Source organism: Hyla sarda, chromosome 8 (genome assembly GCF_029499605.1).
Source record: "Hyla sarda isolate aHylSar1 chromosome 8, aHylSar1.hap1, whole genome shotgun sequence".
In the NCBI taxonomy this organism is placed as follows: domain Eukaryota; kingdom Metazoa; phylum Chordata; class Amphibia; order Anura; family Hylidae; genus Hyla; species Hyla sarda.
This window is the reverse complement of record NC_079196.1, coordinates 89,647,010-89,661,216: the sequence shown is the minus strand read 5'-3', so window position 1 is coordinate 89,661,216 and position 14,207 is coordinate 89,647,010. Positions and strand designations below refer to the sequence as shown.

At 43.6% G+C, this 14,207-nt stretch overlaps 1 protein-coding gene across 30 annotated transcripts in view; it reads left to right on the top strand.

Moving 5' to 3' along the window:
- Positions 1 to 14,207, top strand: part of UNC80 (unc-80 homolog, NALCN channel complex subunit) — a 206,662-nt gene that overhangs the window by 52,067 nt on the left and 140,388 nt on the right. For all 30 annotated transcript variants that reach the window (XM_056535252.1, XM_056535244.1, XM_056535267.1 and 27 more), the window contains exon 17: positions 3,865 to 4,031. In XM_056535252.1, coding sequence (XP_056391227.1) covers positions 3,865 to 4,031 — 167 coding nt within the window. The remainder of the gene's footprint in view (positions 1 to 3,864; positions 4,032 to 14,207) is intronic.

Sequence of the window (14,207 nt, the reverse complement as noted above, 5' to 3'; positions counted from 1 at the left end):
GAGGGCTACTGTTTGGGCTAGAGATGAGCGACCTTACAGTAAATTCGATTTGTCACAAACTTCTCGGCTCGGCAGTTGATGACTTTAGTCTGCATAAATTAGTTCAGCTTTCAGGCGCTCCCGTGGGCTGGAAAAGGTGGATACAGTCTTAGGAGACTCTTTCCCAGGACTGTATCCACTTTTTCCAGCCCACCGGAGCACCTGAAAGCTGAACTAATTTATGCAGGATAAGTCAGCAACTGCCGAGCCGAGAAGTTCGTGACGAATCGAATTTACTGTAAGTTCGCTCATCTCTAGTTTGGGCACCACTGTAATAGTGGTCTCCAAACTGTGACCCTCCAGATGTTGGGAAACTACAACTCCCAGCATGCATGCTGGGAGTTGCAGTTTGGCTTCCACTAGGAAGGCAGCAGTAAAGATCGCTTTACTGCCACCTCCCTTCATGCTCCACACCGTCGCCTCCCTTCCTGCGCTGCTGATCTCCGCTGCTGTCACCGACGATCGGCGCTCCCCTCGGCATCTTCTCCACAGGTACCGGCCGCCATCTTCTCCCCCTATTCTGCCCGACATCCAGGGGTGGGCAGAGCAGGGAGTTTCCATGGCAACCCCCTGTCTTCAACTGCCATTGGTCAGTACTCAGTGCTGACTAATGGCAGGGAATAGGAGGAGGTTGCAGCATTGCAACCGCGTTCCTATCCCTTAGGATGATTGGAGCTGTCAGTGACAGCTCCGATCATCCCTATTTTCCGGGCGATTGGGTCACCAGAGACCCGATTAGCCCGTAATAGTAGAAAATCGCATGTCTGAATTGACATGCGATTTTCTCCGATCACCGACATGGGGGGGTCTCAGGACCCCCCTCGGCAATGTGCCGGGATGCCTGCTGAATGATTTCAGCAGGCATTCCGGTCCAGTCCCCAACCGGCTAGCGGCGGGGACCGTAATTCCCACGGGCGTATCCATACGCCCTACGTCCTTAAGGACTCGGGATGCATGGCATATGCCCCCATCACAAACGCCCCACCCACCTCCTGATGCTCTGTGCCCCCATTCACGTAGACGCTGTGTGGCCCTTAAACAGCAGCGCAGTGGCTGTCTAGGTAGTCCACCCTCAAACGCGTTTCGGGACCCAAAAATGTCCCTTTATCAATGCAAATACAGGCTTCAGCCTTCATCTGCATTAATAAATGGGCATTTTGGGTCCCAAAAAGCGTTTGTGTTTATAGCAATAAAGCGAGACCTTCATATTTAGCTCCTTGCATCTGCCTAAACTTTATCCTGACTGGAAGCCTTTGGAAACTGGTTCTTTTTGTTGTTTCCCTGGGAAATCCAGATCCTCTATAGAGACTAAAAATTTGTAAATGTCCGAACTATTAAAATATGTTAACAAAATGACACAGTGATTGACTTAAACGTTTAAAAAAATTACCAAAATTGAGAATTACAGATTTTTGATCACTTTTCATATTTAAAAAAAAAGCCCCATCTACTAAAAATAGTACCGTTCAAAACTTCAGATCACAACACAAAAAATTAGCCCTTACACATATTAGTATACAGGAAATTAAGGGGTCACAAGAGGACAATTTTAACCTGTTGGGGATATTACCTTTCTATAACGTGGGCCCACGCCATGGCCCCGCGTCATAGTGGGTCAGGCCTGGCCTCTAACAATGGCCGGGACCCTTGGCTAATAGCGCGCGGCACTGATCGCAGTGCCGCACGCTCTTAACCCTTTAAACGCGGCGTTCAAAGTTGAACGTTGCGTCAAAAATTAAAGTAAACTGCTCCCGGCTAGCTCAGTGGGCTGTTCAGGATTGCCGTGGCGAAATAGCGGCATCTCGAACAGCTGTAGGACAGCAGGAGGGTCCCCTACCTTCCTCCTCGCTGTCCGATCGCCGAATGATTGCTCAGTGCCCGAGATCCAGGCATGAGCAGTCAAGCGGCAGAATCATTTCTCATAGGAAACCATTGATCAATGGAAAAGATCAGTGTGTGCAGTGTTATAGCCCCCTATAAGAGCTATTACACTGCAAAAAAAAGTGAAAAAAGATCATTTAAACCCTTCCCTAATAAAAGTTTCACCCCCTTTTCCCATAAAAAAAACTGTGCAAATAAAAATAAACATATGTGATATTGCTGCGTGCAGAAATGTCCAAATTATAAAAATCTATTGTTAATTAAACCGCACGGTCAAAGGGGTACGTCCAAAATAGCGTATTTTTGGTCACTTTTTATATCATAAATAAAAAGCGATCAAAAAAGTCCAATCAATACAAAAATGGTACCACTAAAAACATCAGATCACAACACAAAAAAATAGCCCTCATACCTCCCCATAAGCGGTAAAATATAAAAGTTATAGGGTCAGAAGATGACAATTTTAAACGTATACATTTTCCTGCATGTTGTTATGATTTTTTCCAGAAGTACGACAAAATCAAACCTATATAAGTGGGATATCAGTTTAATCGTATGGACCTACAGAATAATAAGGTGTCATTTTTATCAAACAATTTACTGCGTAGAAACAGAAGCCCCCAAAAGTTACAAAATGGCGTTTTTTCTTCAATTTTGTCGCACAATGATTTTATTTTCCCTTTCACTGTAGATTTTTGGGTAAAACTTACTGATGTCATTACAAAGTAGAATTGGTGATGCAAAAGATAAGCCATCATATGGATTTTTGGGTGCAAAATTGAAAGGGTTATGATTTTTAAAAGGTAATGAGGAAAAAATGAAAGTGCAAAAACAGAAAAACCCTCCGTTCCCAAGGGGTTAAAGTATATAAATTTTCTTGCAAAAAGTTATGATTTTTTTTTAAAGTAGTATATTAAAGCAAAACCTGTATGAAATGTGTATGGTTGTATTCGGAAGGACCTACAGAATAAAGGCATTGGCCCAGATTAATCAAACTTTGTGAGAGAAAAAATGGAGTGAGTTTCCCACAGCGACCAATCACAGCTCAGGTTTCAATTTACCAGAGCTCATTAGCTGAGCTGTGATTGGTCGCTGTGGGAAAATCACTCTATTTTTTCTCTCATACAGTTTTATAATTCTGGGCCAATGTGTTATTTTAACCCTAAAATGCACTGCGTAGAAACGGAAGCCCTTAAAATTTACCAAATTGCGTTTGTTTGTTTTTTCAATTTATAAAGTACAATTGGTGGCACAAAGAACAAACTCACATGGGCTTGTAGGCAGAAAATGGAAAGCCTGATTGCTGTTTAAGGGGTACTCCTGCGTTAAACTATATGGGAATGACTTACATATGGGTGGGGGCACAGGGCCCCATGACCCACTATTGACCCAGGGCCCCATAAATTGTCAGCCCAGCCCTTGATTTTATAGTAAGTCTATGGAGCCTGTCTCCTACAGCAAGACAGAAAGAGCAGTGAGCTAAGGAGAGAAGTGCTCTGCTGAATGCTTCTCTCAGCTAATTCTAGCAATGGTGGTAGTCTGGACATCCAGACCCCAAACAATCAAACTTTTGGCTTGTCTCTATGACTTTTGAAAAGTTTTGTTAAATAACAGTAACGCTTTTAATGGGTTATACAGGAATTTAAAAAAAATTAAAACACAAGAGAAAATTTCTTCTGAAAACAGCACCACATACGTCTGTCTGGTTTGCGTCTAGTATTACAACTCAGCTCCATTCATTTGATGGAAGTGAGCTGCAATGCCACACACAACCTGAGGACAGTCTGTGGTGCTGTTTTTAAAAAAGAATCAGCTCTGTTTTTCTAATCTTGGTCATTACAATAAAAGTCCAGTCTTATGTAAGTAAGGGTTTTGACTTGTAATGCTGAGTGTCATTTCTCATCATGTCACTGGGTAACATTGTCATGTGTTTCTCCTCCTCAGGGATTGTACTGTGATATTCGACAGTTAGTACAGTTTATCAAGGAAGCTCATGGAAATGTGTTCCGACGAGTTGCGCTCAGTGCCTTGCTGGACAGTGCAGAGAAACTAACTCCAGGCAGAAAGTCTGATGATTCACAGCCGGAGCCAAGATCTTCAGCCATTAAAAGGTTTGAGTATTACAGGGCTCTCTGTAGCATCTCGCTCACCTTCTGCAGCTATGCATGCTTGATGCTTTACAGCTTAATTTACTTTATTTGCATTGTTTTTAGATGCTGTCATTTTTTGTACATACCGGAATTTTTATGTCACTCGTGAGGCCAGACATGTCTAGTTGAAAAATCTGTGCATTTATTCATTGAATTTACCTTTAATCCCACGTGACTACATAGAAGCTCACATATAGGGCTGGAGTAATACATACAGTTACACCAAACAAATCTGATCACTAAAAAGAGCTGGGAGAAGTGCACGTTCTCTCCCAGCATTGTGACATTTATCTGAAATGGATTTCCAGTGTAAGTCTAAACGCAGCTCCCCGCCTGTCAATCAGACAGGCGGGAGCGAGCGCTGTGCTCATATCACTGCAGGGTACGGCAGCTCTGTCCTACGACGTTCCTCCTCTCTGCATGGCACGTGCATATCCAAACAGAGGAGGGGACTCAGAGGCTGCTTTCCCTGTCCTGTACTCAGCCTTTGTGCACACTCCCAAGAGGGAGCGCCGCATACAGGAAGAAAGGCGGAAGCCAGCCCTGGCAGGCCTCAGATGACGTTGTGTCTGCTGGGCCACGCCCACTTCCTCCCCTCGTACACAGCTCAAAACTGAGCTGCCAAAGATGGTATAAAAAAGGTATTTACAGGGTTTTTTTTTTTACCTAAAAATAAATACAGGGATAGAGTTAGAGTCAGGGACCAATGGGGAAGGGGATTAGGGAAAGTTTAGTTGATAATAGGTACTCTTTAAGTATTTTTAACAAAACTAAAATATGGATATTTTACCACCGAATTCAAGTACTTAAAGGAGATGTCCAGTGCTAACTTTTCTTATTGTATCCATTTCAGGCTGCAAAAAAAAAAAAAGAGAATAAGCTTTCTCTTGCCTGCCTACGCTCCCCCGGTACTCTGGTACAGGCGTTCGGTCCCAGGGCTGTATTCTTCTTACTTCCTGTTACCCTGGCACGTCACACGGAGCTTCAGCCTATCATTGGCCGAGGCGGGACATCGCTGACGTGTGACGTGCCGGGCTAATAGGAAGTAAGAAGAATACAGCCTGGGGACCGAACACCTGTACTGAAGCACCAGGGGAGCCTAGGCAGGTAAGAGAAAATTTGTTTTCTTTTATTTTTCAGCCCGGAACGGATAAAATAAGAAAAGTGAGCACCGGACATCTCCTTTAAGGGAAGAAAAAAGAAAGATGTAAAATAGATGTGTTTTAAGGCATAAAATGAATATTTCATACCACACATTACACTCTAGACAACTACATATGAACATTGTTTTCCAGTGTAGAAAAAACATCTGCCAGGGAACCGCCACCAGAGTCCAGGTCCATAGAATAAATGCCTCCCAAACAACAACTCCTTCAGGGAATAATGGGTCATTCCAAGATTCAGTAAAGTTGGCAAACAATTTATTAAAAACATACAGTGCATTTGCGGGCCCAGAGGAGGAGGGCAGAAGGGCCCGGAAATGGATATTTAATAAATTGTCCACCAAATTTATTGGATTGTGGCACAGCCCATTATTCCCTAAATGAGTTGTCCATTGTGCGTTGTGTGGAGCAGCAGCCATTTGAGGATCCACCATTCTTTGGCTTATATGAGTGTTTTGCCTGAATATGCACAACCTCATCTGTTAAGTGACCCAATTCACCTGTACTCTTTCTGAAGGATAATACACAGGGGAGCGCTCTTTTGTTTGTTTGTGTCCAGGTCCATAGAAGGCTTTTGGTGCCAAATTAGAAATCCACATGGATCCGTAGTATCGTCTCTATCTGTTAAATTATTTTTAGCCTAGTCTTAAAGTTTTATTATATTACTTCACTGGATTTGCTTGTGTCATGTTTGTCTGTATCCTTCCTCGTATTATTTACCAGTGATCCTTACCAGTAATTTTTGGAAAGCAGATGGGGGCTTAAAAGCACCATCCTTTCTTGGTAGGGTAAAGGGTGTGAATGGGGCCCTATTTTAGTCAATGCTATTACATCCTTTCTTCTCTAAGCAGGGCAGGCTGTTTTTTTTCTTCTCCTTCATAAAGACAGAATAATGTTAGATTGTAGCTGAACATGCTGATCTGTTGTGTTGGATTATGTTGGTATTGTGCTCCTATCAAGGCCGGCGTTATGGGGGGATATGCAAACTGGGCAAATACCCAGGGACCGTACTCATAGCAAAGAAAGAAATATAACCGGGAATTGCACTTAAAAGTTCCTTTTTATCTCAATTTTCATTCATTACAAAAAATGCAGTGAGAATTCAGAACATATTCACCCAGTGCATAAAAACTGTTCAAGAGATCCTTCCACACGGTGTCTTCAGAACTATCCATCCGGAACTTGCTGTCTGTGGGACGGTATGTTCCTGGCCGCATGGACGCTGATTCTGATTGGGAATAATGAGAGTTGTAATTTTAATGTTTTCCTATAAGTACTGTCCGGTCATGAACCTATTTTAATGATTTTATATCATTTTGTATATAGAAATGAGAAATCTCGCGAGAGAAATACCTGTATTAGTATGTGGTGATGGGTTCACGGGAATTAAGTTCAGAAAGGGAGGAGACTCCTGAAACGTCCTTCAGCGGCTCGCACGCCAGCGAGCTCGTCTTCACCCCCTCAGAATCAGCGTCCATCCGGCCAGGAACATACCGTCCCACAGACAGCAAGTTCCGGATGGATAGTTCTGAAGACACCGCATGGAAGGATCTCTGAACAGTCTTTATGCACTGGGTGAATATGTTCTGAATTTTCACTGCATTTTTTGTAATGAATGAAAATTGAGATAAAAAGGAACTTTTAAGTGCAATTCCCGGTTATATTTCTTTCTTTGCTATGAGTACGGTTGAATATTCTCAGGTGAAGGAGCCCTGAGGTAGACATTGGGAAGCCACCCTATATGTGCACACCTAAGGTCTGAATACGTGTTTGAATAAATACCCAGGGACCCCATCCTCCAGGGGGGCCCCTCTGGTCACTACACTGTGGGTCAGGGCAGGAGGGCACTTACTGCAGCAGCTGCCTGCAGTTATACTGCCACCTCAGAAGCACTTGCCTTGGGCTTTCCTTTAGCTCCCCCCCAGTTCCTCTTCACAATGGATCAGTCCTCTCTCCACTTCCTGCTGCTGTGGTGTAATATTACACAGCTCAGTAGTCGGAACCAAGAGGATGGAGGGAGTTAGCATCAGCATAAAGCTCACAGTCCTGCCCCTGCCATGAAAATCAGTCTGCTTATTTATCTCCTCCCCCTACCTAGCTTTAGGATAAGGTGAACATGATTATATTCAGTGTGTGAATGTGTGAACTTGTGTAATGCACATTATTACTATGCGTTATAAGCATGTATATTGTGTGTTTATAAGAGTATGTATGTCTATGTTTGTGTGTGTAGTGTATATACATATATATGTGTGTGTATATATATATATATATATATATATATGTGTGTGTGTGTGTGTAAAATGTTTTTTTTATATGTATATGTTGCATGTTTTTAAATATATTGAGGTTATCTTTAATTCCCCTCCCTCAATTACCTCATAATACCTTCCTCTTATACCTCTTCGGCATAAGGACGCCTCATCTCCAGCCAGTCTTCGCTGATGGTCTGCTTCCCGGGGCTGGACAGAGATGTAGACATTGGGTGCTTCCACATGTGTATTTTCTGCTGCTGATCTGCTTCAGCAGATTTTGCTGCCCATTGAAGTCAATGGGCAGCAAAATCTGCAGCAGATCTGCAGCAAAAATATGCACTTGTGAATGTACCCATTATGTTACAGCACCGCTCAGCCAATCACTGACAAAGGCTAGGGTGCAAGGTTTTACTATTTTACTAGGCATTCTGGGCATATTTGTAGAAATAAATATTTCACTGAATATATCTGAAGAACTGAATATATCTAGCATGCACATCATGTGGCACAGTGTCAAATAAACTGCTTGACACAGGTATTATGCGGAGCCATCTAATTTTTGATCTTGAGCGCCAGTTCAGTATGTATCTTTATAAGTATTATGCACATGTCTAATAATTAGGATATGTACAGTGCCAACCAGGTGCTGTGGTGGCTGTGGGCACTGTGCAGGAACATTTCTTCATGTGCACTGTCAGATAGCCAGAAGAGAGAGCTGCTTCACAACCCCTTTAAAGGGGTACTCCGCCCCTAGACATCTTATCCTCTATCCAAAGGATAGGGGATAAGATGTCTGATTGTGGAGGTCCCGCCTCTGGGGACCCCCGTGATCTCGGGTGCGGAACCCCAGACATCCGGTGCACGGAGCGAACATCGCTCTTTACCGGATAACTGGCGATGCGGGCAGAGGCTCGTCACGTCAGGCCCCATTCATGATGTCACAGCCATGCCCCCTCAATGCAAGTCTATGGGAGGGGGGGGGGGGTAACATCCGTCCATACCCCTTAAGGGTACATTCACACATACAGGATCCTGCGCAGATTTCATGGGCAGGATTTGTAACTGCAGATTAGAAGCTGTGCTCAGTCATTTAGTTTACATTGAAATCTGTAGCAGAAAAATCCACATACGTGTGAACATACCCTTAAAGTGTAACTGTTATTAAAACAAACATCTAACATGTCATCACAGTGATGGGGTATTAATGTCACAGTGATGGGGTATTAATGTCACAGAGACATGTCAGTAGTTTGTATCGGTGAAGGTCCAGGTACTGAGACTTCAACCATTTGCAAGACTGATAGGGAAGATGCACATCTGCTATAAAGAGTGGTATACAGATTTACAATAGATGTTTGTGGACATACGATGGTAACATACGATGGTAATCCGTTCCAAATGAACCATTGTTTGTTGAAACCATTGTATGTTGAGGAATCCGTGCAATGTAAAAAATAAGAAGTTATATTCACCTGTCCCCGTCGCCACGGACCGTCACTGCTCGTCACCGCTGCCCTGGATGTCGCCCTCCATTGCTGCCGCCGCATTACCAGGGTGTCCCCGACGCTCCGGACGTCTCTGCTTCCCCGGGATCCTCGCTCTCCGTCGCCGCCATCACGTCACTACGCACACCGCTCCTCTTGGAAGACTGACGACAAAGGAGTGTGCCGGCAATGCAGGGGATCCCAAAGAGGATGCTCCGGAGCCCCGAGGACAGGTAAGAGACCATCACCGGAGCACACGGGGCATCGTACACGGCTATCCGGCGGCAGCTGAAGCAGTCTGCGCTGTCGGATAGCCTTTTATGTGATGGCCCGACATACAAAAGCATCGTATGTTGATGCTGCCTTCAACATGCGATGGCCTCTGAGAGGCCACTGCATGTTGAAATTATCGTATGTTGGGGCCATCGTAGGTCACTGTACCGGAAGACCCGTAGATTTCCATTGTGAGCATATGCTGCTTGCTCTGGCTGAGCAGAGTGGAAATGAAACAACACAGCATATGCAGACACACACTTTGGCCCCTTCATTCTGATGATCAGTGGGGGTCTCAGCATCTGGACCCCACAAATGTAAACATCTGACATGCCACTGTGATATGTTTGTTATTATGAAAGTTACACAGTGTATTATATTTACAATCTGCTCAAGTGAGAAGTCCTAATAGTGTTGACCAGTTATGTTAAAGGGGTTTACAGCTTAGGGACATATTCACATGTGCGTATTTTGCTGCAGATTGTGCTACCCATTGACTTCAATGGGTTGCAAAATCTGCTGCAAATAATCTGCAGCAAAATATGCAGCTAAATACGCCAATGTGTGAACATACCCTTACAACAAATTACCAGGAGGGCAGGCATTTGAGGTTACAGTTAGAAAAAAAAAAGTATCCCTCTTTTTGCTGTCCAGCACTGCCACTGTTCCAGAGTCTCTAGCAGTAGTAGTGCTCCAGTGATGTCACCATATGATGCACAGGAGCACTGCAGCCAATCAATTACCTCAGCAGTCATCAATACTTCTTATAAATGGCCGCTAAGTCCAGTTATTGGCTTCAGTGGTCCCATGCATGCTTTGTTTCTATGGGTAAGACCAGACAGTTTGGGTTTTAGGCAAATTGATAAGTCTGGGCCAATATTGTGTGTGTAGGGAAACGTATGTCTTGTGTCCCTGATCTTTTAAGATACTAGCTTTACCCTTGTACAATATTTCAACATTTGGGGGCCCCACATTTTATTTTGCCCAAGGCCACCCTAAGTCTAAAACCGGCCCTGGCTTCTATATATACCTTCAAAAGTTAATACATTGTGAAAAGTGTTTTTTTTTGGCAAACCATGTTGTCTTTTCCAGTCAGTTAGAAATGAAACATTAAATCAGTAAATAGAATTTCGCATTCGCTATTAAAGCCTGTGGAAGCCCATAATGTTATTTGTGTCCCATTGATTAAAGCGAATATCTTAACTTGGACAATGCTCAAATTGTTATAGATTCTGTGCTTAGTGGCCCTAAGCTTTAATAGATTACATGTAGTCTAATAGTGACTATTGTGAAGACATTATCCCCATATGTAAAAAAATAAAACTTGTTTTGCAAAGAAAGATACATTATTTAGGTTCAAAATGAGCTACAGTAAAGCATAAAAATATTTGATTTGTTGCTGATTTCATTTCTTTGATCAGTCTATAATTTTATTTGTCATGCTGGACAGGGATATTTGCGGCCCTGTACTTGTACTGGCTTACACCCTTTGTCCCTGCCTTGTGGGGTGCCCACCTCTTTAATAGGATGGACCCAACCACAATGTCTGTCCCTACATTACTAAAGTGCAGGGCATAGTGAAGTCATAGTAACAAACAACACAGTAAAAATTCAGGGTACAAAAGAGTTAACAAACAACAGAATAGCAATAGGAACACAAACAGGGAATGCACAAACAAAAAGTATCATCGGGGTCAAACAAGTCAAGTCGGTAACTCAGAGGGCGGTGTGGTACAGAATCAGAATGAAATAGAATAGTCAGAAAACAGACCAAGAATATACTTAAGATACACACGAGAATAGCAAACTAGAGAGATAGAGACAAAGAAAGAATCTTTTATCACAGGCAATGAATAGCTAAAACATTCTTGGTAGTAGATGTTGCACCTGAAGGGATTAAAATGAAATAAAATGTAATTTGCACTGCATATTCATAGTTCTGAAACCTCCCCAAAAATGAGTTTATTCTTGAGAAGGTTAAAGGGGTTATCCAGGAAAAAACTTTTTTCATATATCAACTGGCTCCAGAAAGTTAAACAGATTTGTAAATTACTTATATTAAAAAATCTTAATCCTTTCAGTGCTAATGAGCTTCTGAAGTTAAGGTTGTTCTTTTCTGTCTAAGTGGTCTCTGATGACACGTGTCTCGGGAAACGCCCAGTTTAGAAGCAAATCCCCATAGCAAACCTCTTCTAAACTGGGCGTTTCCCGAGACACATGTCATCAGAGAACACTTAGACAGAAAAGAACAACTTTAACTTCAGAAGCTCATAAGTACTGAAAGGATTAAGATTTTTTAATAGAAGTAATTTACAAATCTGTTTAACTTTCTGGAGCCAGTTGATATATAAAAAAAAAAAAGTTTTTTTCCTGGAATACCCCTTTAATGGTTGTTATTGCAGTCTTCTCAACTGAGTTACATTTCTGTGTAACAGAGACACCATCTATTCTTTTTCCATTCCTAAATGGCTGACACTGCAAAATGGCTGCTTCTGATATCTGGGCTATCAAGAATATATAATTGAATTTGGCGCTGTTTCATTAACCGAAACATATGAAAGAAATATAGAGATTGCAATGCATCATTACTCTTTCTGTGACAGTATGGCAAGGAAAGGGTGTATTTCCCTAGCTAACCCTGGAGAATCCACCTCCTGTGACCTAATTAATGAGGTAGCAGAGAGGGGAAGTCTGTTTAAAAGGAAGTCAGACAGTGTATTCTGGGCTATCCCCAGAAGACAGCAAGATGGCTGTGGGGGGTGGGGGAGGCAGGGGTCCTGGTGAGGAACACACAGCCCGAGCTGTGAGTGGCCCCAACAGGGAAGTGGACAAGACAAGGACACACAGCAAGAGGTTGCAAACGCTGTGTGTGAACAGTTAGTAGAAGGTCGCAGGAGGCATAAGTTTAACTGGCCGGGAAAAGCCCACCAGTTGATAGTGAGGGAATTCTGGATTGTTTAGTTAGTGACTAGACGGTCTAGGGTTTTGTTTGTTCCTGTCTTATGTTTTTATTTATCCTGCGATCTGTCTAATAAAGCTGGCGAGGGGCCAGACTTGCATAAAGTACTGTTGTTTGCTGCTGATTGTAGTGGAAACGTCCTGTGGCGGTATCAAGGATGATCCCAGAGCTATCCCCAGGGAGAAATCCTTACAATTGGTGGAGGATGCGGGCAGCACGTTAATAAGAGCAACCAACGGTCTAGTTGCAGTGAAATTGTTGCCAGGAGCAACCAACCGTGCATGTTGCAAGTTGGACAAGCCCAGCTGTGGAGTACAAGAGCAGGACTGAGCCTGTTGTGAAAGCATTGCTTGGGGCAACGGATCGCATCAAGCAAGTGAGCACTCTCTCAGCTAAGGAGACAGGTGGACGGGTCACCTGCGCAACGCAACAGCAGTAAGCCGTGTCGTTTGTTTTGCAAAGATGGGTCGATGTCGAAATTCCGTTGCTAGGAGCAATCGACGTGGACAGCAACCGATTGTCGCCAAGAAGGATGCTGTAGTGAGCACCTTGATTAGATTGGCTGCAGTTCAGCAAGAGGACGTCTTCGCACCTGATTGTCCTCTGGTCAGGAGGCCAGGAAAGATGGACGTGAGGACCCGGGAGTTCATGGTGGGTGGAATCCCACTGTTCATGGATTTGGGCTGTCGCCAGGCTGTATGCAGAATTTGTGAAGATTCGACCATAATCTGGTAAGACTATTCTAAATGACTTTTAAACATGTTATGGGACATAAGCTGGAGGTGTATGCAGAGCTTAATGCGGAGAATATACCGGGCAGAGACTTCCCATGTTTTTGGCAGTTGTGGAATGAGGAGAGTGTGCCAGAAAAACCGCATACAAAGGTTCCTGAGCTAATGATGGGTGGTGTGTCACTACTTGACTGTGTGAACTGTCCTGTAAATTTTGGACCTATGCAGTGTGATAATGTTTTTTGTGAAAAATTCATGCCTATGTGTTCTGAAGTAAAGTGTAGTGCTGCCAACTCTGACAGAACAAAACAAAACCAATGTGAGCTGGTAGTGGGTGGTAAAAAGATGATTGCTTTGCTAGAGCCTTGAGGTATATTAAGTATGGTGAAGCCGGACCCTGTCATAGTGTCTATACAGGCAGTTATTTGGGATTGTAAAGCTGTTAATGTCTGGTTTTCTACCCCCTATGATACTGTTAGTCACAAGGTTGCAATAGACCCCTCCTTGGGTATAATGTTGTTCTGGGGACGGATTTTCCATTTTTTCTGCAGTTATGTGAAGACTGTCAGGTGACTAGAGCAGGGACACCTGATAGGCCCACAACACTTGACTTGCACCACACACTAGTTGAGTTACTCAACAGAGGCTGAGGATAGGTAGTGTCAGCAGTCACTAGATATATGTCAGATAGGGGTCTGCCACACTGCTGGGAGAGCTGAAGAACAGACCGTGAGTCAAGTCCAAGAGGATCCAGAGACTCAAGTGACAAATGTGCCTCTGACTGAAACAGACTCTTCAGTAAAACTAGAAATGGATCAGGTACAGGAACATGGGTTCCATCCCCCAGCTGAAGATGAGGCCAAGGTGGGGCTAGAACTACACGGTAATCTGGAAGAGGAGACCGGAAAAGAAGCTACAGATATGTCTATGGATAATGCAGAAGTACTGAAGAAAGTACATGTGGAGCTGGGTACTGCGCTTACTGTCATAGAAAGAGTCCTGAGTGAAGGAGATGTGATGTCTGAACCAGAAATGGATCGTGACCAGGAAGGTCGAACCACTGGACCAGATGTTGTTGCAGACCCAGGAGCTCTTGATGTTTCTGCGAGTGAGCTGAGAGACGGTGGTGAAGTGAAAGAAAAATCTGCCGGAGAGTAGAGAAACAGTCCACAGAGACTGTCTGGGGACTACCCTGAGGCCCAAGGGGCCAAGACCCTTGCAAAGGGGCTGACAACCAGTAAAGGAGGAGAAGAGATGGAACGAGTTGGCTTG